This window comes from Caretta caretta, chromosome 26, assembly GCF_965140235.1.
Source record: "Caretta caretta isolate rCarCar2 chromosome 26, rCarCar1.hap1, whole genome shotgun sequence".
Classification (NCBI taxonomy): Eukaryota; Metazoa; Chordata; order Testudines; family Cheloniidae; genus Caretta; species Caretta caretta.
In genome coordinates, this window is record NC_134231.1 from 15,852,925 (window position 1) to 15,880,678 (window position 27,754).

Here is a 27,754-nt window from a genome sequence, read left to right on the forward strand (position 1 = left end):
TCCAGTACAAGTCCCTTTATACACACCTATAGATATAAAAAGTACTAAAAATACCAAACCATTTTACCAAAAGAAACCAGCTCAGAAGGATGGGGAGGGAGGCTCTTTGCCCCTTGCCACCTCATCCCCCACCCCACCACCAAGACCTCCCCCAGGAGGGGGAGAGGAAGGAGAGGGGTTAATGGGGATGGGAGAGAAAAGACCCTCCCTCCCAAGGAGAAGCAGCAAGGTCAGACACCATGGAACATCCCTGTGCATCTCCCCCACTTTGCTGTGGGGTTACCCCAAATCCTTCCTGGGTGGGGCAGGGGCTTGAGCAAGGGAACCTGTGCAGAGGGCCTCCCGCCCAGGAGAGGCTGCCCCGCCTGGGGTGGTAAAGCCCTCGGCGGAGTGGGGTAGCAGCATAAGCAGTCGTGCCCTGCAGCCAGCTCCGGTCACCTTTCCCTGAGCAGCCACTGCCGGCAGGGGTCTGATCTGCAGCGGATGTGAGGGCCGGCGGTTCCCAGCAGGCACCCGGGAGCCAGCCCCTGCAGGAGAAGGCTAGCAGCCCCACCACAGGGTGCCCTCTGGCTGTCGATGCAGCAGCCAGGCTGGCCAGCAGGGAGTGCTGCTGGGCTGGGCCCTGCTGTGGGGGGCAGCCCCAATACTGTGTTTTCCTTTAAAAAATTTCTTTTTTGGTACAAAATAAAGGAGGGGGAGCCCCCGCTCAGATCACGGCAATGCTCTCGGGGGCACAGTTGAGGTGGGTGGAGGTGCTGCTGCCGCCGGGCGACTTGCAGCCCCGGGTGCTGGCCCGCTGCAGCGCCGTCACCAGGGTGTCGGTGGAGACGGCCCCGAAGTCGTAGGCGAAGGTGCCATAGAAGACCAGCATGTCGATGACGAAGACCCACTCGCAGACGGCCGCCAGGTGCTGCAGCAGGGGGCTCTCGTGGATGAAGAAGACACCGCCTAGGGGCTGGCTAAGGAAAGGCACCCACTGGGTGTGGCCTCTGCAGGGGGTGGAGTCAGAGACCCCACTCCCCCACCCTGCACACTGACCCCCCACCCCCATCAGCTATGGGGAGAAGGGGTACCAGCTCCCCTCATCCCCCCCCAGGGACTGACTGCGGTCAGCCCCCCACTTCAGGAGGAGGGGAGGGTATGCATGCCAGGAGCCCCCTGGGCCAGCTCACACCTGGCATGAACCTTATGACCCTTCCCTGCCCCCAGCCTGGGCATCCTCCCTCCATGCCTGGGTATCCTACAGCTCACGCCCCCCGAGCCTGTATGCAGGAGGTGCCCATGGGGAGGGTTATGTGGCTCTAGCTCCAGGCAAATGAGCATCTTTAACCCGGTGCTGCCTGCAGGGTGGCACAGCCCTTGATCACTAGAGGCTGTGGGTACAGGTGAGGCCTGGGGCAGGGGACCCTGCCATGTACAGCAGGAGAGGGCCAGCCCCTGGCATGCTGGGGCACCCTGGCACCAGGGAGGTCAGCCAACCTGCTGTGGGCACAGACTTGTAGAGGGCACCATATGCCACAGCCCTTCCCAGTGTCTGTGCTAGGCCATCCCATGTGGGGCTCAGAGAGGGGCTGCCAGTTTATAGCCTCTTCAGCAGCAGACATGGCCCCAGCTGATGCCCCTGCCCTGCAGCAGGGAGATCCTGATGTTCTGCTACAGCCCTGGGAACTACCCTGCCCTCTGAGGACACGACAGCATCTTCCCTAGGCATGAGATAGCCGGGGGGGCATCAGGCCCAGGGATCAAACCTGGGGCCGCTGCGTTAACTCAGAGCCAGCAGCAGGCTCCCTGGTGCAGCCTGCAGGACATAGCCCCACGGTTACATAGGTGACGTTCCTGGATGTTGAGCCCATGCCATGCCACACCTGCCTGCCTGGATGCGAAGGGGCTGGGTGGGCGGCTGGGAAGCCCCGCAGCCAGAAGGATACTGAGGACGAGGGAGATGAAGGCCACGCCGGTGAGCGAGACGCGGAGGTGTGCCATCCAGCTATCCAGCGCGCTGACGGCAGTGTGGTAGGTGAGGATGCACTGGAGGCAGACGAAGAGCAGCCCCGCCGGGAAGGCGATGCCCGCCCCAATGTAGTGCAGGGACTTGGCGTTGTCCACCTGGAGCAGAGGAAGGGCCGCAGTGAGCCTGGTCCATTCCTGTCCCTCCAGCCTCTCCAGCCCCCCTCCCTCACTGCTGCTCCAATCCTTCCCCCCACGGGAACCGGCTACCTACCACCAGTTCAGCCTGGCTGGTCTCCCGCCATGGGGGCCCCGCACAAACCCCGCTCCCCATCCCAGGCTTGCTTCTTCTGCACCCTAGTAGCTCCTCCCATTCTGCGCTGCCTTCCCTATCACCCCCTATGCCCCGGACAGGCCCCACTCCACAGCTGCCAAGCCCCTTCCTCTCTTCTCAGCCAGCCCTTCTGGGGAGCTAGCATCTGCCCACCCCCCATGGCCAGAGAGGCAGCAGCCTCCCCCCAGCAAAGGGACATCACAGCCAGCTTGGGGGAGGGGAGGCAGGGGCCACATGGCAACCATGGGAGGGGAGGCTGAGGGTACCAGGGCAGGAGAAAAGCCTGGCCCTGCCGGGTGCTGGCCCAAGCCCACCTGGAAGTTGCCAACCACAACGAGGCCGGCAGCGTTGGTGCAGCCCGCGATGAGCGCCGTCGTGTTGACCCAGGACCGGTGGCGCTGCTCAATCAGCTGCCCATAGCGCAGGAAGCAGATCAGCACCACTGCCGAGAGACAGGCCATTAGCAGGCCTGGGGGCTACCTCACAGCAGGAGGACCCCAGACCCACACCAGGGGCACTCCTCCTCTGGGATACCAGCTGCATGGCTGGGCCGTGGCTCTGACGTGAGATGTGTGGAGCTAGAGAACCAGGCTGGCAACAGTCAGCCCCACCTCGCAACCAGCTGAGGGAAGCGCCCCCCCACCCCGAAGCCAGGTGTGCTCACAAAACCCAGCTGCAGCAATGAGGCATTGCAGACCCCAGGGAAAGGCAACAAGGGCCATGAAAGCCACTGGAAAGAGACAACCAGGGATTGCTCCTGTGACAGCGCACCCCATATTCTTCATAGCGATATTATTATGGCATAATGCTGATATATTTTATAGAAGATAAAGCATGGGAGGTGTCATTGGAAAGGTTATTGATTTACTGAATACGATTATCCTACTTGTGTGCAGGTATCATTTCTGTATCTAAAGTGAGAAACATTGCCTGTTTGTCTGTATTTCAAATGTGTTTACACCTGGGGATGCCCACTAGGCAAAAGACCAGTAGTTTTCAAACTTTTTTTCCGGACACGCAATTGAAGAAAATTGTTGATACCCACGACCCAACGGAGCTGGGGATGAGAGGGGTTTGGGGTGTGGGAGGGGCTCAGGGCTGGGGCAAGGGGTTGGGATGCAGGGGGCGGCCCTGGGCTGGGGGTGCAGGCTCTGGGGTGGGGCCAGGGATGAAGGGTTTGGGATGCAGGAAGGGGCTCCAGGGTTGGGGGGATCAGGGGTGGGGCAGGGGATTGGGGCACAGGCTTATCTTGAGCAGCTCCCGGTCAGTGGCACAGCCAGGGTGCAGAGGCAGGCTTCCTGCCTGTCCTGGCACCGTGGACCGCGCTGCGCCCTGGAAGCGGCCAGCAGCAGGTCCGTGTCCTTGGCCGAGGTGCACAAGCAGCTCCACACAGCTCTCTCCTGCAGGCACCGCCCCCCTCCCAGGTCCCATTGGCCGGTTCCGGCACGGAGCCGGTGCTTGGGCAGCAGGCAGAGCCCCATGGCCCCCCCGTCTAGGAGCTGGACCTGCTGCTGTCCACTTCTGGGGTGCAGCACAGTGTCAGAACGGGTAGGGACTAGCCTGCCTTAGCCAGGCCGCACCGCCCGTAGGACTTTTAACGGCCCTGTCGGCGGTGCTGACCAGAGCCACCACAACCCAGTACTGGGTCCCGACCGGCAGTTTGAAAATCACTGTTCTAGACGGCTGGCTGGGAAGGGCCCATTCAAATGAATGCATCAGAAGGGAGAACAATAGGCCTCAGAAGGCGCTTTTCCCCACCTGGGGCTCTTCCTGAGGATGCTACAAATGGCCCCTGAGCAATGGCTGCTGCGGCACTGCAGGGACATGTAACTAGGTCAGCTGGTGCTGGACTCCACCTTGGCATACCTGTGATTTTCCACTGCAAGGTGTGGGAACCACGCTTGGAGACAAAGGGTTCCCACCACAGGCAAAAGCTATTTAAGGTCGGGGAGTGACATCATCATGGTTCTTCACTGACTTCCCCCAAGAGACTCTGAGGAACAAAGACTGAACTGGGGGGAAGGGCTGGACCCAGGCTGGAGGGATTTTTAGCCTGTGAAGGAAACACCTGGGTTTTAAGCTGTAAGCAAGTGCAGCTGGCCCTCTGCAGCCTGCTTGAACTGTCACGTGAGATGAGACATTACGACTCATATCCAATCCCATTAGTATATTCAGCTTCATTTGCGTGTTTTGTTTACAGTTGTGACCTTCATAGCATCTGGCAAGGAGTTCCACAGGTTGACTGTGCGCAGTGTGAAAAAATACTTTTGTTTTGAACCTCCTGCCTATTAATTTCATTTGGTGACCCCTAGTTCTTGTGTTATGAGGAGTAAATAATACTTCCTTATTTACTTTCTCCACACCAGTCATGATTTTATAGAACTCTATCATATCCCCCCTTAGCCGTCTCTTTTCCAAGCTGAAAAGTTCCACTCTTATTAATCTCTCCTCATACGGAAGTTGTTCCATACCCCTAATCATTTTTGTTGCCTTTTCCCAAATCTTTTCCAATTCCAATATATCTTTTCTGAGATGGGGCGACCACATCTGCACGCAGTATTCTAGATGTGGGCGTACCATGGATTTATAGAGAGGCGACATGATATTTTCTGTCCTATTATCCATCCCTTTCTTAATAAGTCCCAGCATTCTGTTTGCTTTTTGACAGCTGCTGCACATTGAGTGGATGTTTGCAGAGAACTCTCCACAAGGACTCCAACATGGATGGTGGGTGAACCCCTGGCTTGGGGAGGCTAGCCCCAACCCCGCCCCGCCCCTTCCATGCCCACCAGAGCCCAGCCCCCACTCAGAGTGCTGCGCCACCAGGCCTGGCATGCCCCAGCCTGCCCCTGAAGGCACCTCCTGGCAGAGCTGCTGGCCCCAGCGCTGAGCAGGTGGAGTAGGCCTGGCCCCAGGAGGATGGGCAGCGTGATGTGGCCCCCAGCCTGCCTGCCCCAGGGAACAGCAGGCGGGATGGGACCTGGGGGTGGAGTATGGGCCAGGCAGGGCCGGCTCTAGGATTTTCCCCCCCAAGCAAAACAATTTTTGGCCGCCCTCGCTTTTTTTTCATGCCCCCCGTCCCTGGCTCCACCCCAACTCCACCCCTTCCCAACCCCTTTCCCAAATCCCCGGCCCCGCCTCCTCCCCCAGGCATGCAGCATTCTCCCCACCCCCATTGATTCCTGTGGCTCCCCCTCCACCCTGCAACAGCTCCCCTCCGCTCCGCCTGCTCCCCTGAACATGCTGCCGCTGCGCTTCTCCCCCCTCCTGGTCAGGCGAGGGAGAGGCAGCGCATTCAGGGGAGCAGGCGGAGCGGAGGGGAGTGAGGAGTGCAGGAAGTAACAGGGTGGGGGGGGGTAGAGGAACTGCTCCCCGCCCCAGCTCACCTCCCCTCCATCACCGCTGCCTCCCCTGAGTGCGCGGCCGCTCGGCTTCTCCCCACTCCCTCCCAGGCTTGCCACGTGAAACAGCTGTTTGGCACGCGGCAAGCCTGGGCGGGAGGGAGGGAGGGACGGGGGAGAAGCCTAGCGGCGGTGGCACGCTCAGGGGAGCAGGCAGAGGCGAGCTGGGGCACATTTCGAGGGGCAGCATGGCCAGCACCGGGATGCCGCCCCTAGAAATATGCCACCCCAAGCACCTGCTTGTTTTGCTGGTGCCTAGAGCTGGCCCTGGGGCCAGGGGACAGCAGGCTGTTTGGGAAGGCAACGCCTTCCCATGCCTATGATACCCACCACCCATGGACTCCCAGATCTCTTTCTTGAGTGGTAACAGCTAATTTAGACCCCATCATTTCATAGATGTAGTTGGGATGATGTTTTCCAGTGTGCGTCACTTTGCATTTATCAACATTGAATTTCATCTGCCATTTTGTTGCCCAGTCACCCAGTTTTGAGAGATCCTTGTGTAGCTCTTTCCAGTCTGCCTGGGACTTGACTATCTTGAGTAGTTTCGTATCATCTGCAAATTCGGCCACCTCCCTGTTTACCCCTTTTCCCAGATGTACTGCAGCTGGGTGTGTCCCACCTCTGCGTGTGCTGAAGCCTGGGAGAGGACCTGACAGGCTGGTCCCAGCACTACTATATAAAGGGAGCCCAGGCGGGTGGGTCAGGGCGACCCCACTTCCAGATGGCACCCCAGGGGTAACTCATCACCCCCCCACACTGTGAGTATTGATAGTGGCTGATGGGAAACCCCCCCACCCTTCTCCAGTGGAAGGTCCCCAGACCTCGAGGGGCTGCCTGAGTGCTGGAGCCTGGGGCAGGGGCACGTGGGGAATCTGCGGACAGCCTGCAGATGTTGACTGCGCAAGGGGAAGCTTGTTCCCTCCATTACTATCTCAGCTCTGAATCTGGGGGGAGTCTATTAAATCGACGGGTTATTTTCACCCCAAGCAGCTTGCTGGTCTGCAAACTGTGTGGAGTGTGTCCCCCACAGTGACTGGGGAGCTGGAGTCACACCTCTGGGGGTGACAAATCAAAGGGGAAACTGTCTGGTAGTTAAGAACTTGGGGAGGCCAAGGGGACCTGCAGGGCAGTTGGGGTCACCATGAAAGGAGTAACCAGGCCAGTGGAAGCCAAGGTGAGACCTTTACACTTAGTGGCTGGTGTGAGGGCTCCTGAGGCCACAGGACTGGCAGCGAAGGACCCACTCCCTGGTCCGGGGGATCCCCAGCATATCCCACAGGCATAACATTTTTACAGAGAGTTTCCAGCACTTATGTTGCAAAATAAACCTTCCACCCACCACTGAGCTGCTTTGGGAAGGGAGCAGCCCACTCCGTGCCCCGGGGGGGATCTGCTGTCTGCCCAGCCTGGAGGTCGGGCCCCAGTCCAATGCAGAGGCAGCCCTGGGGACAGAACAGCAAAGGGTCCCTTCTACAGAGCCAGATCAGCAAATGCAGCCCCAGATCCTGCCCCACAGCAGGGAGGCCAAGCCTGGTGTGGGCTATGAGGCCAGCAGGCCCAGGCAGGTGCAGGAGAGGGGCCCTCTCCACAACCTGGCTCCTCAGTGGGCCAGGTGGGGTGGACACTTACCCATGAAAGCCCCAATGTTCCCAATAAGGCTGAAGAGGCAGCTCTCAGGGGGGTACGTGCCACACTTACTGCAGGGCAAGGAAAAAGCCGTCAAAGCCAGCACATGGCTGGAGCAGCGCACGCGTCCCCGTGGTGGGCTTGGAAAGCGGGTGGGTGTGACCCCCCTCCAGCACCCCTCTGGGCCTATCTCACCGCCCTGGCTCCTGGGCCCATCTCACCGCCCTGGCTCCTGGGCCCTCACATGCCTCCTGGGTATGGTGGCACCCTGGCACCCCAGTATTCACCACTGTCATGTAATTATGCTATGTTTTGCACCAAGCACGCCCTGTGAGGTATCTTTCTAAAAGTCTTGATCTGCTAGACAGTCATATCTCGTTGGATTGTATGTGCTACCGTCCTACGTGAAGTTATGAGGTTGGGCTGGGTACGTGCTACTGAAATGTGTTGTGAGGTTGAAAACACCCACAAGCAGCCTTTCAGGTACAACACTCAAAAGGGCCAAACAATGCTAATGGCTCACTGAGAAAATGCACACAGGCACCAGGATTACCCCAGGAACTGTGTGCAAGAGAAACCTCTCAGAGATAGCTCTGCACCAGGGGTCTCAAACATGCCGCCCGCGGGGCTATGTCCTGTGGCCCGCCAAGCTCCCCACAACCCCCCCCCCCCTTGCCTACCTCTGGGCCAGGGGTGGGCAAACTATAGCCTGTGGGCCAAGATTGCCCCCCCTGGCGCTGTGAGCTGCTGCCGGCACCACATCCCTGGGGAGGGGGAGGGGGAAGGGCAGAGGGCTCCATGCATTGCTTCCAGGCCTCCCCGCAGCTCCCATTGGCCAGGAGCAGGGAACTGCAGCCCATGTGAGTTTGGGGGAGGTACCTGGAGGAGCAGCAAAAGCAGTGCACAGAGCCCTGTGGCCCCACTCCCCCAGGGGCAGCAGGGACGTGGTTCTGGCTGCTTCCCGGAGCAGAGCGGGGCCAGGGCAGGCAGGGAGCCTGCCCTGGCCCTGGTGCGCACCACTGCCACCCCGGAGCCGCTCTAGGTAACTGGCTGGAGCCTGCACCCTGAACCCCTCCTGCACCCCAACTCCCTGCCCTAAGCCCCCTGCCACACCCTGCACCCCAACCCGCACCCTTTGTGCACTCCCTGCCCTGAGCTTCCTGCCACACCCCGCACCCCTCCTGCACCCCAACTCCCTGCCCTGAGCCTCCTGCCACACCCCCTGCCCTGAGCCCCCTGCCACACCCCACACTCCTCCTGCACCCTCTGGGGGCAGGGAGGGGGCAGAGCTGAGGTGGGGACTTCAGGGAAGGGGTGGGAAGAGGCGGGGCGGGGCCTCATGGAAGGGGGTGTCAGTGACGCAGTCCTCGGGCCAATGCACTAGTCTTCATGTAGCACTTGTGGTCATTTGAGTTTGAGACCCCTGCTCTATACAATGGGAACCGTTTGACCCAGGTCACAGAGAAAGAGCTTTCCAGCAAGTGGGGAGAAGATATAAAGGGAGGGAAATGACAACATGGGGGTACCTAACTCTGCCTACAACAACACACCTGGAAACCTCTGAGGAACAAAGACTGAACTGGGGGAAGTAATGGTCCCAGGCTAAGGGATTTCTACCCTGTGTATGAAAACCTGGGAAAGCCAAGGCAGCTTGTGCCTTAAGCATCTGCCAGCCTGTGTCACTCAGGGCGAGAATTTGCTAATTCATCTCCTACCTATCTAGTGTGTTAAGCTTAGTTTGTGGTTTTATTTACCAGGTAACCTGCTTTGATCCGTTTGCTCTCACTTATAATCACTTAAAATCGATCCTTTTGTAGTTGTTAAACTTATTTTATGTTTTAATCTAAACCAGTGTACATTTGCCTAAGGTGTCTGGGGAAAATCTCAGCTCGGTTACTACAAGTGTGCATGGTCCTCTTCACATTGAGGGAGAGGTGGACCAGGTATTAAACCCACATACTGGCCAGATTGGACCAGGGCAGGATGGTACTGCTCTGGGGTCCCAAGCTGGGAGGCTGGCTGTTAGAGAGCCTGCATGTAACTGCAGCTGGGTGTGTCCCTACCTGTGTGAATGCTGGTGAAAGTGCAGGCTGGAGGGCTTTGCAGCTTGTCACAGCAGCACAGGGTGAGAGGGAGCCCAGGCTGGTGGGTCAGAGGGCTCAATGGTACCCCAGCTCCAGGTAGCACCCCGGGGGAACCTGTAACACATTGCGCCAGGCCCTGGGCCCCCCAGGTGTGCTGCTCCTCTATCCTCTCCTTGACTCCCCCGCCACCATGCCACGCAGGCTGCATGTGACTTGGCATGAGGAGATGCCACAGCTCGGGTGGGCTGGCTGCCCACCTAGCAGGGTGGGGATCAGGCCTGTGGGTGTCCATCTGGGCCCCCCAGCTCTGGGTCGAGTGGCCCACAGCACCATCTCCCTGTTGCACAAAGGCAGCGGGAGGCTGGGGAGTCTTGGCCACGGCTCATTCCAGCACATGCTGCCAGAGGCCTCTGGGCGCCTGGCACTTCCGGAAAGCCCAGCAAACAGCAACCACAGCCCCCCGCCCCCAGCCCTGAGTGATACATGGATGGGGGCAAGAGGAGACAGACAGTGAGGCAGCCAGCGAGGCTGGGGCTGCCCTGGGGTGAGGGAGCTGTGAAAATCCCTCACTTAGGGCAGAGAGTGCAGCTCCTCTCGCCTCATGGGCTAGTGGCTTGCAAGCTCCTCAGGGTGGGACACAGCCCCTAGCGCGACAGGCCCCAGGTACCGATCACACCAACCGCCCTCCAGCCTCACCTGATCAGAGGGACATCTTCCAAGGTGCAGCAGCTTTTGGGGTAGCCATGCTTGACAGGGCTGGAGGAGCATGACTCGTTGTAGGACCTGAAACCAATTGGTAAGTGGGGGGGGGGGAGCGGGAGGGGGGCGTAGGAAGGGGATGAAAGGGGCCGGAACAGCACGGGGCGGCGGGGGGCGGGGAGAATTGGGAAAGGACATGGGGGGCAGGAGCAACTGACCTCTGCCCTGCCACTTCCCCGAGCAGTGGTATAGTCCATATTACCCATCCCTGGGCATGGTGCCCTCCATACACAGGGGAGACCATAGGGGCTCCTCTCCCTGTCCTGGGAGCCTGGAGACATGGCCCCACCTCCCCCAGGCTGCCCAGAGGCCCTGGCACCTTCCCCTGGCAGCACAGAGGGACTACTTCCCCCACCAGTGGGCCTTTCTAACATGGTTGCTGCCAGGCACCACCCACTAGGCAGGCAGGGGCAGGTTACAGCCCGTGCTCTGGACCATCCTGGGCACCCCCTGCTCCCTCCATCCCAGGGGCAGCACTCTGGACCCAGGCCAAGGAACTGGACTGGAGCACAGGGGCTGGCCCGGAGCCGGACCATACCGGTTAGCAGAGACTCTGTGGCCAGGGCAAGGAAGAAAGCGGGGGGGCCCGCAGTGCCTGCGCATTGCCAGCGACGGGGGGCTGCTCTCACCAGTTCTCAACGGGGCACACGTGGTGGTTCATCACTGCCATGGCGTACCTGCGAGGAGCAGAGCCAGGGTCACGACACCTGATCTAGTGAGCGGAATTAATGCACCCACCCGGCCTCCTGTCCCATAGGAGCCTTCTTACCTCCCCAGCCTCTGGAGCAGGGGAGCCCAACTTAAGAACCCCTTGAGAGGCATCCAGTGCCCCCAGCCGAGCCTTGGGTAACGGGGCCATCTCCAGACAGGTGCCTTGAAGAGCCTGGGGGGTGCTGGGAATGGACACAGCACCGGGAAGGTCAGCCACCGGGGCTGAGAGACCTGGCACTGCGATCCACGCCCCCCTCATCCAGCCCACCTGGGGGTACGTGACACAGGTGACGGGAACAGCCAGCCCCTGCCCATTGTGCCATGCAGGCCAAATATCCAGCTACCTCTGCCCCACCACTCTCATCCCTGCAAATCCCTCCAGGGACATGAGCCAGTGCCCTGCTCTGCCCTGCCCAGGGAGCTGCTTGGCTCACGCTTTGCTGGAGGAACCAGACAGCTCCATGCTTTGGAGCTTGCTGCAGCGCTGGCAGCCAGGGGCTCCGTCGCCGAACCCCAATCAGGGCTCTGCGCTGAAGCGCAGCCGGCTACGGCACGCGAGGGTTCAGTCTTTGCCCCCCTGAGTCTCCATCAAGCAGCCCTGGCTCACAGGCACAGAGACAATTTTTTCCTGACCTCTGCAAACCCTGGGCTCTTTCCTTACGGGCTGCCACCCTGCGTGGGGATGGGGTGCACAGAGGCTCTTGCCTTCCCCAAGACCGAGTGGGGGGTTGGAAAGTTACCAGCGATTCTGAGAGGTCCCCAACTTTCCCTATCCCCCCCTTCCCCAGCAGCACGACGGCTCTGATCGCCCTGGTGTCTGGGCTGCTGGTGGAGTGACACAGGCTCGGCCCAGCTGGAAGATAGCAGGGGAGCCGGGCCAAGCAGCAGCCAAGACAACGTGAAGGAATGTGCCCTTCGTCCGCTGCCACGCTCAGCTGTTTAGCTTCAACAGCCGCCTTTGGGGCCAGCGCAGGGACAAGCCATCCTCCCTGGGCTCCAGCCAGTCACCCCCTGGGCCTGCGCCAAGAACATCCACACAACATAGCCCAGATCCCTCCCCCCCAGCTCCCGGGCAGAACCGCCTTGGTGGAGAGACCAGCTCCCCGGCGCAGAGGGGCGGAACAGCCCCTTTGTTGCCCTGGGTGAGGGGACCCTGCCCAGCAGCCCTGTGCACCTGGTGCCCGTCACCCTAGAGCAAAGAGCACCGTGGGGGGGGGGCCAGGGAGGGGCTGCAGAGGGGTGCTCGTGCTCCTGGTGGCAGCAGAATGAAGAGGGTCTGGGGGCACCAGCTTAGAGCCTGATCCAGTCTGGCAGGCCAGTGGGAGAAGGCAGGAAGGACATGCGGGTGAGGGGCTATTCCGTGGGGAGCAGTCTGGCAGGCCAGTGGGCGAAGGCAGGAAGGGCATGCGGGTGAGGGGCTATTCCGTGGGGAGCAGTCTGGCAGGCCAGTGGGCGAAGGCAGGAAGGGCATGCGGGTGAGGGGCTATCCGTGGGGAGCAGTCTGGCGGGCCAGTGGGCGAAGGCAGGAAGGGCATGCGGGTGAGGGGCTATCCGTGGGGAGCAGGGCTGCTGGGGCAGTGGGCGAAGGCAGGAAGGGCATGCGGGTGAGGGGCTATCCGTGGGGAGCAGTCTGGCAGGCCAGTGGGCGAAGGCAGGAAGGGCATGCGGGTGAGGGGCTATCCGTGGGGAGCAGTCTGGCAGGCCAGTGGGCGAAGGCAGGAAGGACATGCGGGTGAGGGGCTATTCCGTGGGGAGCAGTCTGGCAGGCCAGTGGGAGAAGGCAGGAAGGGCATGCGGGTGAGGGGCTATTCCGTGGGGAGCAGTCTGGCAGGCCAGTGGGCGAAGGCAGGAAGGGCATGCGGGTGAGGGGCTATTCCGTGGGGAGCAGTCTGGCAGGCCAGTGGGCGAAGGCAGGAAGGGCATGCGGGTGAGGGGCTATCCGTGGGGAGCAGTCTGGAAGGCCAGTGGGCGAAGGCAGGAAGGGCATGCGGGTGAGGGGCTATCCGTGGGGAGCAGTCTGGCAGGCCAGTGGGCGAAGGCAGGAAGGGCATGCGGGTGAGGGGCTATTCCGTGGGGAGCAGTCTGGCAGGCCAGTGGGCGAAGGCAGGAAGGGCATGCGGGTGAGGGGCTATCCGTGGGGAGCAGCCTGGCAGGCCAGTGGGCGAAGGCAGGAAGGGCATGCGGGTGAGGGGCTATCCGTGGGGAGCAGGGGTACTGGGGCAGCTCTAAGGCACAGCAGTGCCGCTGCCATGACCCTCGTGGAGCCCGATTCCCGCACTGGCACGGCTAGGGCACCACGGTTTGATAGCACGAGAAAGGCCTGGGAGCTGGTGGGGGGCAGCTGAGCTCCCGGCCTGCGACCCCCTGCCCACCCCTCCCTGAGCAGGGGCCAAGGGCTGCGCCCTGTGTCCACACTGCTCGGGGCTCGGCTCATTCCTGGCGCAGGCGGAGGCCTGCGCTCCTTGCCCAGGACCCTGTAAGGTCAGCGGTCCCCTGACACGCAAAGTCAAGGGCAAACTTCTCTGTGGAGCCTCCAGCCACCTTTGGCCCCTGCCTCACTTGGGGGCAGAGCTGCCCAGCACAGCCCCCCGCCCCCATACCTCCTTTTACTGGGGGAGCAGATGGGGTTGACCTTGATGGCCTGGCCTGACACCGCATCTACCAGGCCCCCTAGCTGAGGGCCCTCACTCCTGCCTCCGCCCCACCCTCACCAGGCCCTGCTTCCCATCAGGGTCCCAAGTCCCCACCTCCAGTTACAGTCAGTGAGAGCAGCTGGTGCTGAGCCCTGGCAGGGCCTCCCCCCCGCCCCGCCCCGACCCCTGAGCTCCTGCCACTCCAGACTGGGCCAAACTGGCACAGCCTTCCCACTCCCTGCAATATCCGAGTGCCTCCGGGAGAGCGTGTGTGTGCTGGGGTGGGCTTTCACCAACCCCAGGAGCAGCTGGGGGTGAGATATGGGGGGCTCTGAGCTACCCTCTACTTAACTGCACAAGCCTCCGGTCACTATCTATAATGAGTTCACACCTCCCTGCCTTTAACCAAGCTGTCACCTTCACTGCCAAGGCTCCAGGCCAGGGCTGGAGCCATCAGCAACAACTGCTGGCTGCTCTAAGCACCCAGTGTGTGCAAGAGCCTCTCAGGGGCAGTGAGGGGGTCCCGGAAGGCCGGCGGGCCTGCCAGCCTGCCCCAGTAGGCTCTGTGGAGGCCTCATGGGGTAGGGGGCCCTGCAGGTGAGGCAGCAGCCAGATCCAGGGGCTTATGCTTAAGTTATCGCTCTGCGTCTGAATTCCATCCGTTTCCTGGGCAGCTTTGCAAGGCCCTTCCCCTCGATCCTGCCCCTGGCACTGGCAGCCCCCCAGGGGCTCCCCTCCTGCAGAGGGGCACTCAGCCCAGCACAGTTTGGGGTGATTCTGGCTCTGCCCCTGTGGATGCGGACACGGGTCCCCCCAGTGGCTGGACCCTGGTACTGCAGGGTGAGTTAGGGACACACTGGGCTCTCTCAGAGAGGAGGACAAGGGCGGCTATTGTCAAGGCAGCCATGCTGACGACTGTGGGGAGGGGTGGGGGAGACACAGCAGCCCAGCAGCCAGCCCTACCTTGAGGAGGATTAGGAGAGGGACCCCGCCCAGCTCAACTAGCATTTGGGGCCACCGGAAAACACACTGGCTGGTAGCTCCCCATCACTGGGAGGGGGTGGGTAAGTGCCAGAGGGCCACACCCGTGGGAGCACTGCAGCTGTCAGTGGACCCTTTGCTGCCCTGGGTTGGAACACAGCCCCCGAGCTGCTCAGCCTGCAGGCAGGAAGTCCCGTTCTGGGCTCCTAAGGCCAGTCCTGAAGCCAAACTCAGCAGATACCACGGGTCAGACACAAGAATGCTGAGCCCTGTAGTGACCACCATTTACCTGTGCAAAGGGGATCCAGTTAACCGTCTCCCCCCGAGGCTCCCGTGTCAGACACGGGGCCAAGGGGAACACACTGAAGTGGCAAGATGTTGGCCAGGCCCACAGGTAACTATGGCTCGCTGCTGATGGAGCCTGGCGACAGAGGATTCATCACACAGCTTATGCTAGTTTCATGCCCTGATCACGTCGGGGCAGGGCTCAGAGGGGTCCCAGAGATGCCCCCAGCATTGGAACAGTAGTATCTGCACCTCCCAAAGTAATTGCTCCTGGGGTCCTGCACCCCAGTCCTGCCAAACCTTTCCATTTACCCCACCCCATCATGAAGCAAACCTCAGTGCTCCCTCCATGACCCCCACCAGCACCCCAGACAGCGGCCACTCTGGAATCTGAGCTGGGCTGGGGGCACACCAGACAGCTGCCAGCCACTGTTACACCAGGAGGGGGCAGAACTGGAGTGAACCCAAGACTCAAGTAAAACATGGTGGCAACTGTCAGTTCATAGCATAGGAGGCTACTAAAGTGGGGGCGGGGAAGGAGAAGAGAGAGGAGGTGGCAGGAACCTGCTCTTCACTGGATTCAAAGTCACTTGGTTTTGGGCTTAGGCTGTCAGAGGAAGCGGCCCATGGACTAGCCACCCAATCTCATGGGCTATTGGAGCACCCCGTTCACTAGCCAGATCCCAGCCCCCATTGGTTAACTCTCCCCCCGTCAGTACACAAATCAGAGCGAAGCGGCTGCTTACACGATCCATATCCCGGTGATGGAGAAGGTGGACAGGCTAATGGGGAGGATGATCCAGGCTGTCATTAGGGAGTCCAGGTACAGAACATGTGGGGGTGGGGGGGGGCTCGGAGATGAGGGAAGGGGGGGGGGAATGGGTGGGCACCAGCTACAACCCAAGGCCTCCACTCGGAACCATCAGAAGGCACCTGCCTGGAAGAGAGAGAGAGAGAGAGAGGGGCAGATGTCAACCAGCAGCAGCCAGACCCATTGTTACACAGCTGGGGGGATGTCACCTGCCCTGGAGCCCCTCAGGTTGGGACCATTTTCCTCTTTAATAGCCACGTCCCTTGGACAGCTAGTGTCCATCATCCCACCCACCCAGGAGTCCCCAGGCCCACCCCCTAGCTTTAGCCAATGCACACAGCACTGCACCGCTGCTCTCCCACCTCCTGGCACTTAGTGAAAGTCCCTGGTAGCACTACAAAGCCCTCCCCCAATCACCCATGACCTTGCACCCAGGGCACAATGCGTGCCAATGCTGGGACACATGGCAAGCGTCACAGGATGGCAGCAGACAGATCTTCCTGACCATGCTCCCATCAGGGGTAGGGAGCCACTTCTTGGGCATAGGACAGCTGCAGATTCTTCCAGCCCAGCCTTCCCCTGTGCTCCCGGGTGCCCCGCTTTGCGCTGCGGCTGCACGGCCACATTCTGATACAACACCCCTCTTCTCCCGACACAGCCCCCTGCCACTGAGCCCCCCCCAAGCTACAGGCCCCCAAACCCTCCTCCTCCTTCCAGCTCCTTGTGCACATCCAGCCACGGAAGCAGGACGTTCGCTTCTCCCCCCGCTGCTGGAGTCCAAGCCAAGGGCTCGGCCCCCTCCCCAGGCGCAGGGGTTCAAGGACACGGGCTTTCTGGCGCTCGCTCGCTCGGGGCTCCGGCCGGCCCTGGAGAACAGCGCTCGAGCCACCGCGGCCGGTGCAGACGCAGGACCCGCCCCCGCCCCGAGGGACCCCCCGAGCAGCGAGACCGCCACGCAGCCTCCAGGGCCGCTGCCGAGACAGAGCCTCAGCCCGCCCGGCGGCCCCGGGGCGGGTTATCCTCGGGCCCGGGCCAGACGCCGCCGCGCGCGCTCGCAAAGCCCGGGGGGGGGCGGGGGCCGGGGGCAGGTAGGGGCGGCCCGGGCCAAGCGCGGCTCCTCGGGCGGGGGCGCCTCTCACCCGCTCCCCGGCCCGGCCCGGCCCCACCGCGCCGCAGCCGCCGGCTCCACACGGACCTGGAACGGGCCAGGCCGGCCCCGCCCCCGCGCAGCTGACCGCGGCGCGCAAGGCCCGACGGGGGCTGTGGTTTCCGAGCCACCCCCAGCGCAGGACTACAACTCCCGCCATGCAGCGCGAAGCGACGGCAGCCGGGACGGGCCGAACGCCGGCCCCGCCCCGCCCCGCCCCGCCCAATAGAATGGAGCGGGGCTAGAGCACAGCTCCACTGGACGGGGCGGGGCTTCTGCGACGGACAGGGATCCCTGAGAAGGGGCGGGGTTTGACGTTTGAATGATAGGGGGTCAGGCTGGACTGACCCATCTCTGAGATGGGGAGGGGGAGTCAATGGTCCCCCTCCCTCGGGAATTCCCTCGTTGCAGGTTCGAGTCCTGTCCTCGGCACAGGTTGGGGTGGGGGGCAATACTGGAGGTTCCCTGGTCAGGGTCAAGGGTCCTGCCACAGGTCCAAGTCCTGAATTAGAGGTCCCAGCTCAGGATCCAAATCCTGGATCTGGGCTGAGTCCAGGCCTTGGAGGGCTGAGCTCAGGAGCCCGGGCTGTGGGGGGCGGTGTTCGTGTCCCACACAGATTCAGGAAAAGGAGAAAAAGACAGTTACTCACCGTTGTAACGGTTGTTCTTCGAGATGTGCTGCTCATACCGATTCCAAATGGGTGTCCGCGTGCACGGCCGTTGGAGAATTTTTACCCTAGCAACACCCGGTGGGTCGGCTGTGGAGCCCCCTGGCGAGGCGCCTTCATAGCGCTCGCTACATACCCCAGCCGACCCAGCGCCCCCTCAGTTCCCTTCTTGCCGGCTGCTCCGACAGAGGGGAAGGGGGGCGGGTTTGGAATGGACGTGAGCAACACGTCTCGAAGAACAACAGTTACAATGGTGAATAAGTTTACCTACTACAGGACAGGCCTAACAAAGAAAATAACAGAACGCCACTAGCCGTCACCTTCAGCCCCCAACTAAAACCCCTCCAACGCATTATTAAGGATCTACAACCTATCCTAAAGGATGACCCAACACTCTCACAAGTCTTGGGAGACAGGCCAGTCCTTGCCTACAGACAGCCCCGCAACCTGAAGCAAATACTCACCAGCAACCACATACCACACAACAGAACCACTAACCCAGGAACTTATCCTTGCAACAAAGCCCGTTGCCAATTGTGCCCACATATCTATTCAGGGGACACCATCACAGGGCCTAATAACATCAGCCACACTATCAGAGGCTCGTTCACCTGCACATCCACCAATGTGATATATGCCATCATGTGCCAGCAATGCCCCTCTGCCATGTACATTGGTCAAACTGAACAGTCTCTACGTAAAAGAATAAATGGACACAAATCAGATGTCAAGAATTATAACATTCATAAACCAGTCGGAGAACTCTTCAATCTCTCTGGTCACGCAATCACAGACATGAAGGTTGCTATCTTAAAACAAAAAAACTTCAAATCCAGACTCCAGCGAGAAACTGCTGAATTGGAATTCATTTACAAATTGGATACTATTAATTTAGGCTTAAATAGAGACTGGGAGTGGCTAAGTCATTATGCAAGGTAGCCTGTTTCCTCTTGTTTTTTCCCACCCCACCCCCCCCCAGATGTTCTGGTTTAACTTGGATTTAAACTTGGAGAGTGGTCAGTTTAGATGAGCTATTACCAGCAGGAGACTGAGTTTGTGTGTGTATGGGGGTGGGGGGGATGTGAGAAAACCTGGATTTATGCAGGAAATAGCCCGACTTGATTATGTAAAGAGTTGTCACTTTGGATGGGCTAGCACCAGCAGGAGAGTGAATTTGTGTGGGGGGGTGGAGGGTGAGAAAACCTGGATTTGTGCTGGAAATGGCCCACCTGTTGATCATTTTAGATAAGCTATTACCAGCAGGACAGTGGGGTGGGAGGAGGTATTGTTTCATATTCTCTGTGTATATATAAAGTCTGCTGCAGTTTCCACGGTATGCATCTGATGAAGTGAGCTGTAGCTCACGAAAGCTCATGCTCAAATAAATTGGTTAGTCTCTAAGGTGCCACAAGTACTCCTTTTCTAATGGTGAATAACCGTTTTTTCTTCTTCGAGTGTTTGCTCATATCGATTCCAATTAGGTGACTCCCAAGCCCTACCTAGGCGGTGGGGTCGGAGTGAAGCAACGTGGATTGTAGGACTGCTGTACCAAACGCCGCATCGCCTCTGGCCTGCCGGATGATGGCATAGTGCGAAGCAAAAGTGTGTACCAAGGACCAAGTTGCGTCTCTGCAGATCTCCTGGATCAGCACTTGGGCCAGAAAAGCCACCACCGAGGCCTGGGCCCCTGTGGAGTGAGCAGTGAGAGGCGGGGTCGGAACACCGGCCAGATCATAGCAAGCACGGATGCAGGACGTGATCCATGAAGAGATCCGCTGAGAGGAGACCGGGAGGCCCTTCCTCCGGTCCGCCACCGCAACAAAGATCTGGGTCGTTTTCCTGAATGGCTTCATACGCTCAGCATAGAAGGCAAGGGCCCTACGGACATCAAGGGAGTGCAGCTGCTGTTCCTGGTGACTGGCGTGCGGTTTTGGATAAAAAAACAAAAGAAAAATGTCCTGGCTGATATGGAAGGCAGATGCCACCTTGGGAAGAAAGGCCGGGTGAGGCCAAAGCTGCACATGGAGGGTGGTTCCAAGGTAAGGGCTCTGAGCTCAGAGACACGCCTCACCGACATGATAGCAACAAGGAAAGCCGTTTACCAGGAGAGGTATAAAAGAGAGCAGGTGACTAGCGGCTCGAACGGGGACCCCATGAATTTGGAGAGGACCAGGTTAAGGTCTCATGTGGGGCCTGGCTTTCGAACCTGTGGGTAGAGATGGTTCAGGCCCTTGAGGAACCTGCCAACCATGGGATTGGCGCAGACAGAGCGGCCATTTGCACCCGGGTGTAAAGCCGAGATGGCTGCCAGGTGACCTCTGACAGAGGATGCCGCCAGGCCCTGCTGTTTTAGGCCCAGGACATGCTCCAAAATGAGCGGCACGGACGCCTGGAGAGGGGGGTGTTGTGCTGAGCGCACCAGCACGAAAACTGCTTCCTCTCAGCTGTGTATGTGGCCCGAGTGGAGGGCTTGCTGCTGCCCATCAGCACGTGCCGTACAGACTCCGAACAGAGAAGCTCTGAAGGGTTCAGCCACGCAGCATCCACGCCGTGAGGTGGAGAGATCACAGGTCGGGATGGCAGAGGCGACCGTGATCCGGAGTAATCAGGTCGGAAAGAGGCGGCAATGGGACTGGAGTGTCCACAGAGAGCTCCAACAGCACAGTGAACCAGTGCCGTCTGGGCCACGCCGGAGCCACCAGACTCACTCGCGCCCTGTCCCTGCGCACTCTGAGCAAGACCCTGTGCACAAGGGGGAAAGGAGTAAAATAGTCGACCCATCCACAGGAGCAAGAAGGCGTCTGTGAGAGCCCGGGGAGCAGCCTTGGAGGGAGCAGAAAGCCGGGCATTTCCGATTGCTGCGGGAGGCGAACAGGTCGACCTGGGGAAACCCCCACCTTCGGAAGATGGGGTGGATGACATCTGGTCGAAAGTGAGCACTCATGGGAGCGGAAGGACCTGCTCAGGTGGTCCGCCAGCGTGTTCTGGACCCCGGGTAGAAAGGATGCCACCAAGTGAATAGAGTGGGCTATGCAGAATTCCCACAGTCGAATGGCCTCCTGACAGAGGAACGGGCCCTCCCTTGTTTGTTGATGGAGAACATGGCCATGGTGTTGTCTGTGAGGACGGCCGCACAATGACCCTACAGCTGCTCCTGGAAGGCTTGACAGGCAAGGCGTACCGCCATCAGCTCCCGGAGGTTGATATGAAGGAAGAGTGCAGACGGGGGCCATAGGCCCTGTGTCTGAATGTCCTTGAGGTGGGCGCCCCATCCCAGGGCTGATGTGTCTGTGACGAGGGACAAGGAGGGCTGAGGGTTGTGGAAGGGGACTCCTTCACATAGCACCTGAGGATCTAGCCACCAGTGGAGGGAAGCCAGGATCTGCTCTGGGATGGTGACCACCAAGTTCAGGCTGTTTTGACCTGAGCGATAGACTGATGCCAGCCAGGCTTGTAATGGGCGTAGTCGAAGTCTGGCATGCATGGTCACGTACGTGCAGGAAGCCATGTGTCCTAAAAGACTCAAGCAACTTCTTGCCGATGAGGCTGGGAAGCTCTGAAGGCTCCGGATGAGGCTCGCTATAGCTTGGAAACGAGAGTCTGGCAGGAGAGCTCGAGCCTGCACAGAGTCCAGGACTGCCCCGATGAATTCTATTCTCTGGGTCGGTTCTAGTGTCAACTTTGCCACGTTGAGGAGGCGGTCTAACGGACAAAACGTGTCCGTGACCAAACTAAGGTGGGACTCCTGTTCTCTGGTGCGTCCCCGCATAAGCCAGTCATCGAGGTAAGGGTATACCTGCATCCGTCGTCGACAAAGGAAGGCCGCCACGACTGCCATACATTTGGTGAACACCCGGGGGGCCGTAGAGAGACCAAAGGGAAGGGCCATGAGCTGATAGTGTTCGTGGTTGACCACAAAGCGGAGGAAGAGTCTGTGCATTGGATGAATCGCTAAGTGGAAATACGCATCCTTCATGTCGAGGGTTGCGCACCAGTCTCCAGGATCCAGGGAAGGTATAATGGTGCCCAAGGAGACCATGCGGAACTTCAACTTTACCATGTAATTGTTGACTCCGTGCAGGTCCAGAATGGGCCAAAGCCCGCCCTTTGCCTTGGGGATTAGGAAATATCAGGAGTAAAGCCCCCTGTCCCTTAGTTTCCTCGGAACCTCCTTGATAGCCCCCATGGCGAGGAGTGTCTGAACCTCCTGAATAAGGAGTTGCTTGTGAGAATGGTCCCTGAAGAGAGACGGGGGAGGAGGGTGGGGAGGAAGAAAATTGGAGAGAGTATCCCGCTTACCGTGCGGAGGACCCAGTGATCCATGGTTATGTGAGACCAAGCACGGTGGAAACGGGATAAATGATTCAAGAAAGGTGGGATAGGATCCTGAACGCGGTCTGGTACATTGTCCTCAGGCGTCCCTTCAAAAGGTTTGTTTTGAACTGTCGAGGGCTTGGATAGGCCCTGGCCCTGCCCGGACTGGTGGTTGGGGGTTTTCCCCCATCTCCTATAAAATTCCTGCCTCGGCCAAAGAGGGGGATCGGAGCGCTGTGGAGGCTGCTGGGCTTTGAAGGGTTTCCGCTGGGTAGCTGGTGTGTGCATGCCCAGGGACTTCGTTATCGCCCTTGAGTCCTTAAGGCTCTGTAGCCTTGAATTGGTCTTTTCTGAAAACAGGCACGCTCCATCAAAGGGGAGGTCCTGCAATGTTTGCTGAAGTTCCGGTGGCAGGCCGGAGGCTTGCAGCCAGGAGATACGCCTCACTGTGATCCCTGAGGACAAAGTATGTGCGGCGGAGTCCGCAGCATCCAGCGAGTCCTGCAACGAGGTCTGTGCCACTGTTTTGCCCTCTTCCGCTAAAGCCCCAAACTCCTCTCTGGACTCAGGAGGTACTAACTCCTTGAACTTCAGCATGGAGTTCCTCTGCCTGCAGGCTCATATTCCGCGCCACCCTGCGCAGGAGGTCCTGGTGGGCGCGGAGGTCTATCAGAGGGGGACCCGATACTTCAGTGCCTGCCACTGCCTCGTTGGGTGAGGAGGAGGAGGAGGCCACAGGAGGAAGAGGGTCATCTGGGGCCTCTTGTGGAGCTGGGCCAGCGACCTCAGGGCCAGCGACCTCCCTGAGTTGGAGGGAGACCTGAAGCAGGGAGAGAAGCCATCATGGTCTCCATACTTCCAAGGGCAGGTTGGCTGGCAGTATCCTCTTGCACTCATGGCTTGGACAGGGCTGATTGAGAAGTCCCAGACGGAGCACCCTGGGCCTGGTGGTACGCCCAGGGCATCCAGAACAGCCATTGAGTGGACTCTTGAGCAGGACCTTGCTCCTGCGCCTGCCAATGTCCGGCCCCTGAGTCCAGGTGGCTGTGGTCCAAATGGCGGTGTTCCAAGAAACGCGACCCCGCCTCTGATCCTGAAGAACGAGAAGCGGAACTTGATGGCCAAGGGGCTGCCGAGCGGATCTGCGCCAAGTCATGTTGACGAGGCGATGGAGAGTGGTGCCGCGATGCTGGGGAACAGTGTCGCGACCTGGACCGGTACTGGAATCTGGAACAGTACCTGGATCTGGACTTGGGCCGAGATGATGACCGGCGTCGAGAGCGGCGTTGGGACCGGGATCTGCTCCTCGACGGCGGATGGAGCGGTGCCGAGATCGGTGTTGGGAGTTTGAGCGGGGTCGTGAGTATGACCGGTTCCGCGAGTACGACTGGCGTCGCGACGGAGAGCAGGACTGCGAGGGGCGTCGGGAGCGGGAACGGCACCGAGAATGGGATCGGTGTCGCAGCTCGACCGACGGCGCCGGCGGGTGGATGAGCGCTGGCTTGCCCCTGGATGGTGCCACATGTACAGGTGAGACTGAGGGGACGCCGATACTGTCAAGGCAATAAGATCCCTTGCAGCCGCGAAGGCATCTGGGGTAGAGAGCAACCGGACCTCAACCACGCTGCAAGTCGGGGAGTCCAGGGGCACCGGACTCAACGGCTCTGACCTTGGTGCTGGAGTCAACGGTGCCAAAGCCACAGGTTGTCCCCTAGACGCTCCCTTGCGGGATGTGTCTCCGCGGGCGGTTCCAGGGAGGCTGGTCTTTGCTGAGGTGGGCCAGTCTTTTCCGGTTTCCGGTGCCGCTTCTGGCCAGGAGAATGGGAGCGGTGCTGGGCTGATGGTGCCAGGGAACATTGTGCTGCGGGTCTCGGTCAGAGTCGCTGTTCCCTCTAAGCTGTGGGTGTGGGCGTGCGCACACAGATCCCAAACCCCGCGCACATGGCAAAACACCGCACGAACAAACATTGGCACAGAAAAATTCTTTTGCGCACACGGCCTGTCAAAAATTAGAGGGAACATTGGTCAGAGTCCAACTGCGGTGCTGTTCCTACCGCTGCCCCTGGAGGGCCGTGCCCCGAAGCGCTCGATGCTGGATCTTGGTGCGCTGCTGCAGGCTGAGGGCTAAGAGGAGCTGTTTTAAACGAAAGTCCTGCTCCTTCCTAGTCCAGGGACAAAACCCTTTGCAGATCCTGCACTTCTCTGCTTGGGGGGGAGGGATCGCTCAGTGGTTTGAGCATTGGCCTGCTAAACCCAGGGTTGTGAGTTCAATCCTTGAGGGGGCCATTTGGGGATTTGGGGCAAAAATTAGGGATTGGTCCTGCTTTGAGCAGGGGGTTGGACTAGATGACCTCCTGAGGTCCCTTCCAGGACTGATATTCTGTGATTCTATGAGGCTCCCTCAGACACGTCAGGCAAGAGTCATGGGGGTCGCCCTTTGGCCTGGGCTTAGAGCAGGAACCGCAGGGCTTGAATCCCGGAGCCTTGGGCATGAGCCCGAGAGAAGAATCAGGGAGGAGGGGAAACCCTACTAACACTAACAACTATAACTATTAAACACTGTAACTACAACTATTAACTTTGAACTATTAGCAAAACTATGAGGTATACGCTAAGGAGAGTGGAGAGCAACGAAGCAGGACTCCACAGTTCCAAGGACTGTCACAGGCAGTAAGAAGGAACTGAGGGGCGCTGGGGCGGCTGGGGTATATATTGAGCGCCATGAAGGCACCACTCCAGGTGTTACCCGGGGTTCTTTCAACCCAAAGCTCTTGGTAACTTTTACTCAGTGCGAGGTGGTGTCAGGGAATAAATCAGGGGAGACACGGCCATCCGACCGATAGATGGCTGGCACAAACAGGACAACACAAGAGTGCTTTCACTTAAAGCTAAACTTTACTTAGTCTCAAGCACTTACACACGTCTGCAAAAAGTTAGTAAAACACCCCAACCCTTGATAATTACCAAAGCTGAGTGTGGCTCTCGAGTGGCACAGCGGCAGGCTTCCGGTGGCCAAATCTTCCGTCTGCAGGTGGGGACTGCAAGATGTATCCAGAGGGAGAGTCCAAAAGGAGTCCAACTACCTCAAACTTTCCCCCCTTATTTATACATTAGTAATAGAATGACATGTCCCTTAAAGAAAACTTGTTAAGTAAGCAGTTTCAATAGTCAAGCAAGAGGTTCCTTCTGATTATCGATTAACCAGGTGTGGGTTTTTCCAGAGTTTGCAGCCTTGAGGCCCCAATAGACATTCCTGGGGTACATCCTGCTCTTCGAAAATGCATGTATCAGCCACTTCAACACAATTCTTATCAGGAAGGACACGGGGTCAAGCTGCCCTTTCTGTGGCACCCAAAACTCCCCCCCCCCCCACTCCTGCCTTGGTCAAACTGAGAGTGCTGAATGGCCAATTTATAGCCTGCTGGCTTGGCTGCTTTTAGCAATAAGCCATAGTGGTTTCAGGCACTTTACTGGTTTGCCAAAGTCTCCCCGTACACAGGGGGCTCCACAGCCAACCCACTGGGTGTTGCTAGGGTAAAAATTCTCCGACGGCCGTGCACGCAGCGCGCACACCTAATTGGAATCGATACGAGCAAGCACTCGGAGAAGAACAGATATTACTGGGTGGGGGCTGCGCAGGGCTTGTGTCCCTGGCCCTGCCATGCATTCTGGGGTGCCCTGCTCGCATTGTGCACCATTGGCTGCTGGCTTCCCTCCGCCCCGATGTATCCAACCGTCCCCAGACAAACAGCCTGGCAGTGGATCAGCCCAGAACACAGCTGCCAACTTTCACGTGGTAAATAAGCACCCCGACTGTCACAATAAGCCAAAAATCAAGCTACTCCCATTTCAAGACAAGGCCAACACAGGCCAATCCCCAAGAACCCCAACACTCTATGTGACTAGATCCCCCTGACATGCAGTCTGGGTCTGTGGTGGGCCCGCTCTGCACCCCTGACTCTCTCCTCTGCTTGCCTCTTGCCCCTGCTTGCCAGGAGCTAATCAAAAAAAGAAGCAACAAGCTACAAGCCAAACAAGCTACAAGCCAACAAGCAACTCACAAGCCAATTAAGACCAAAACAAGCCCAATTTCTGCTTTTTTTCCCTAAGGTTTGGCATGTCTGGCCCAGAAGCTTTCCACCTCTCGGAGAGGCTGGAAATGACCCACCCAATCTCAGTGCTTCCCCATGCCACCAGCTCTGTGTGGGCGAGATCTTCTTCCGGTCACGCCAGCGGCGACCCTTCTCTCTGCTGAGTGCTGGGGTCAGGGGCCTTGCCCCATTCCTGCCAGCCATGTAAACCAGATAATGAGGAGTGGATCAGGCCACATTCCTCACCACAAAATCCCTCTTATTTCAACAACAAATTAATGAATTAAAGGCACAGCAAGTATCGGCAGTTGCCACAGGGTGGAGGACACAGTCGAGGTAAACTTGCAGTTAACTCACTGGGCAGGGGACTTGGTGACATGGGTGGGGATGGCTTCAGAAGGCTAACATGGGGAGAAGTGTGTGTAGGTACTCAAAATGCTCAGTTAATAATGTTGATGGCTATTATGAGAGATGCTTGGTCAGAACAATGGCCTTCAGTATTAAATCGGGAGCTAGCCCATATTTATTCACAATTGCAAAAACATACCCATCTACCTGGAAAATAACATCCCCAACCTGTGGGGACAGTTCTTGTGTAATTGTTACTATGATACCATGGGAAGGAAATGCAAATAAGGTGGTTCCCTTGAATCCTATGGGACAAGTATTTGGCCGTGCAACCGTTGTGTGCAAATGGCTGCGTGGCCCAATCCCATTGCAGGAAAGGTGACTATTCTCTTCCCTTTAATTTCAGGAAAGCCATGTGGCTAGACCACTGGTTTGCTGGGTGACCCTTGGACTTTCCCTTCCCGTGCCTCAGTTTCCTCATTGGTAAAATGGGGGTAGCCATGGTGCCCATTGCAAGCGCTTTGAGATCTATGGCTGCAGAGCTCAGTGGCACAGTCGTTCTGTGCGTAGCTAGACATGAGCACGCTCTGAAAGTGACCCAGGCCCAGAAAGGTTTGCGGGATTGTGTGAGTATCTGGATTGTGACAGGACCTGGGACTCCACACAATGGAAAGGCAGCCCCCCCACCCACAATTTGTGCCAGTTTAGTGAAACCAGCATCACCCCCATGAGGACACGCTGATTGCATGTCAGCTTGAACCGGTTCCCAATCCACTGGGAATCCCAATGGTTTCGCTCCATTTAAAGGGCACAGCTCTCCCGCAGGCCCATCTACCAACCCACCTCGGGGGCGAGAATCTTCTCCTTTGGGCTCACGCGAACTCTGGGCTTGGTGAAAACTGATCACTGCCCCCCAAACCCCGATGTGCCAGAGAAGCGGACGGGTTGCCCTGCCCCAGAGCAGGCCCTAGTGGGAATTATACCCTCCTTCAGGTGGCCTCACCTCTCTGCCCCCAGGGGAGATGACCCGATGTGACCCGGGAGTGAGCGCAGGGGGCGAGCTGGTCCTGCAAGGGCCTGATTTGGCGTGGAGAGACCTGGGGGAGGGGGCGACCTAACACCAGCAAGGACTGGGCAGTACAAGAGCTGCCTTCTGCTCTTATTGCTCAGTGGTCAGTGCGTAGGACAGGGAAGCCGGACTCCTGGTTCCGTTCCCAGCTCTGCTGCTGACTGGCTGCCTGAGCTCACCCGAGTCATTTCTGCTTTTTGCGCCTCAGTTTCCCCAACAAATCAAGGGGCGGGACGGCAGCCGAAGCCTCTCCAGACCCCGGGGGGAAGGAAGAGCTGCTGGCCCATGGCAGCAGTTGGATGGGGGGCAGCATGGCATAGCAGTGACGGCACCATGCTGGTGCTCAGGAGAGCTGGACCCATTCGTAGCTCTGCTGGGTGAGCTGGGCCAGGCTGATAAGACTTGACTTATCCTCGCCCCACCCCTGAAATGGATAAGGACCACCAGCCTGGGAGACTAAGGGGGCTGGGGGCTAGAACACCCCCAGAGCGCGGCCCCAGTGATCCCCATCCAGACAGGGGTCGCACAGGAATGCTCGTTAC

General features: G+C 59.0%; 1 protein-coding gene across 6 annotated transcripts; it reads right to left on the reverse strand.

Moving 5' to 3' along the window:
- TMEM150A (transmembrane protein 150A) lies at nt 1-27,679 on the reverse strand. Of its 6 annotated transcripts, none has more exons than XM_048829584.2 (8): nt 24,669-27,679; nt 15,511-15,701; nt 10,784-10,831; nt 10,092-10,178; nt 7,315-7,382; nt 2,596-2,723; nt 1,929-2,106; nt 1-948 (listed from the first exon to the last, which is right to left on the reverse strand). In XM_048829584.2, exons 2-8 carry the CDS (start codon nt 15,573-15,575, stop codon nt 707-709), a joined length of 816 nt encoding a protein of 271 aa, XP_048685541.1. In that variant the 5' UTR covers nt 15,576-15,701; nt 24,669-27,679; the 3' UTR covers nt 1-706. The 6 variants fall into 6 exon arrangements, with proteins under 6 accessions (XP_048685541.1, XP_048685542.1, XP_048685540.1 ...); XM_048829585.2 differs by lacking the exon at nt 24,669-27,679 and adding an exon at nt 16,715-16,804 and having other exon boundaries at nt 10,092-10,151; XM_048829583.2 differs by lacking the exon at nt 24,669-27,679 and adding an exon at nt 16,715-16,804.
- Between the last annotated feature and the right edge of the window lie 75 nt (nt 27,680-27,754).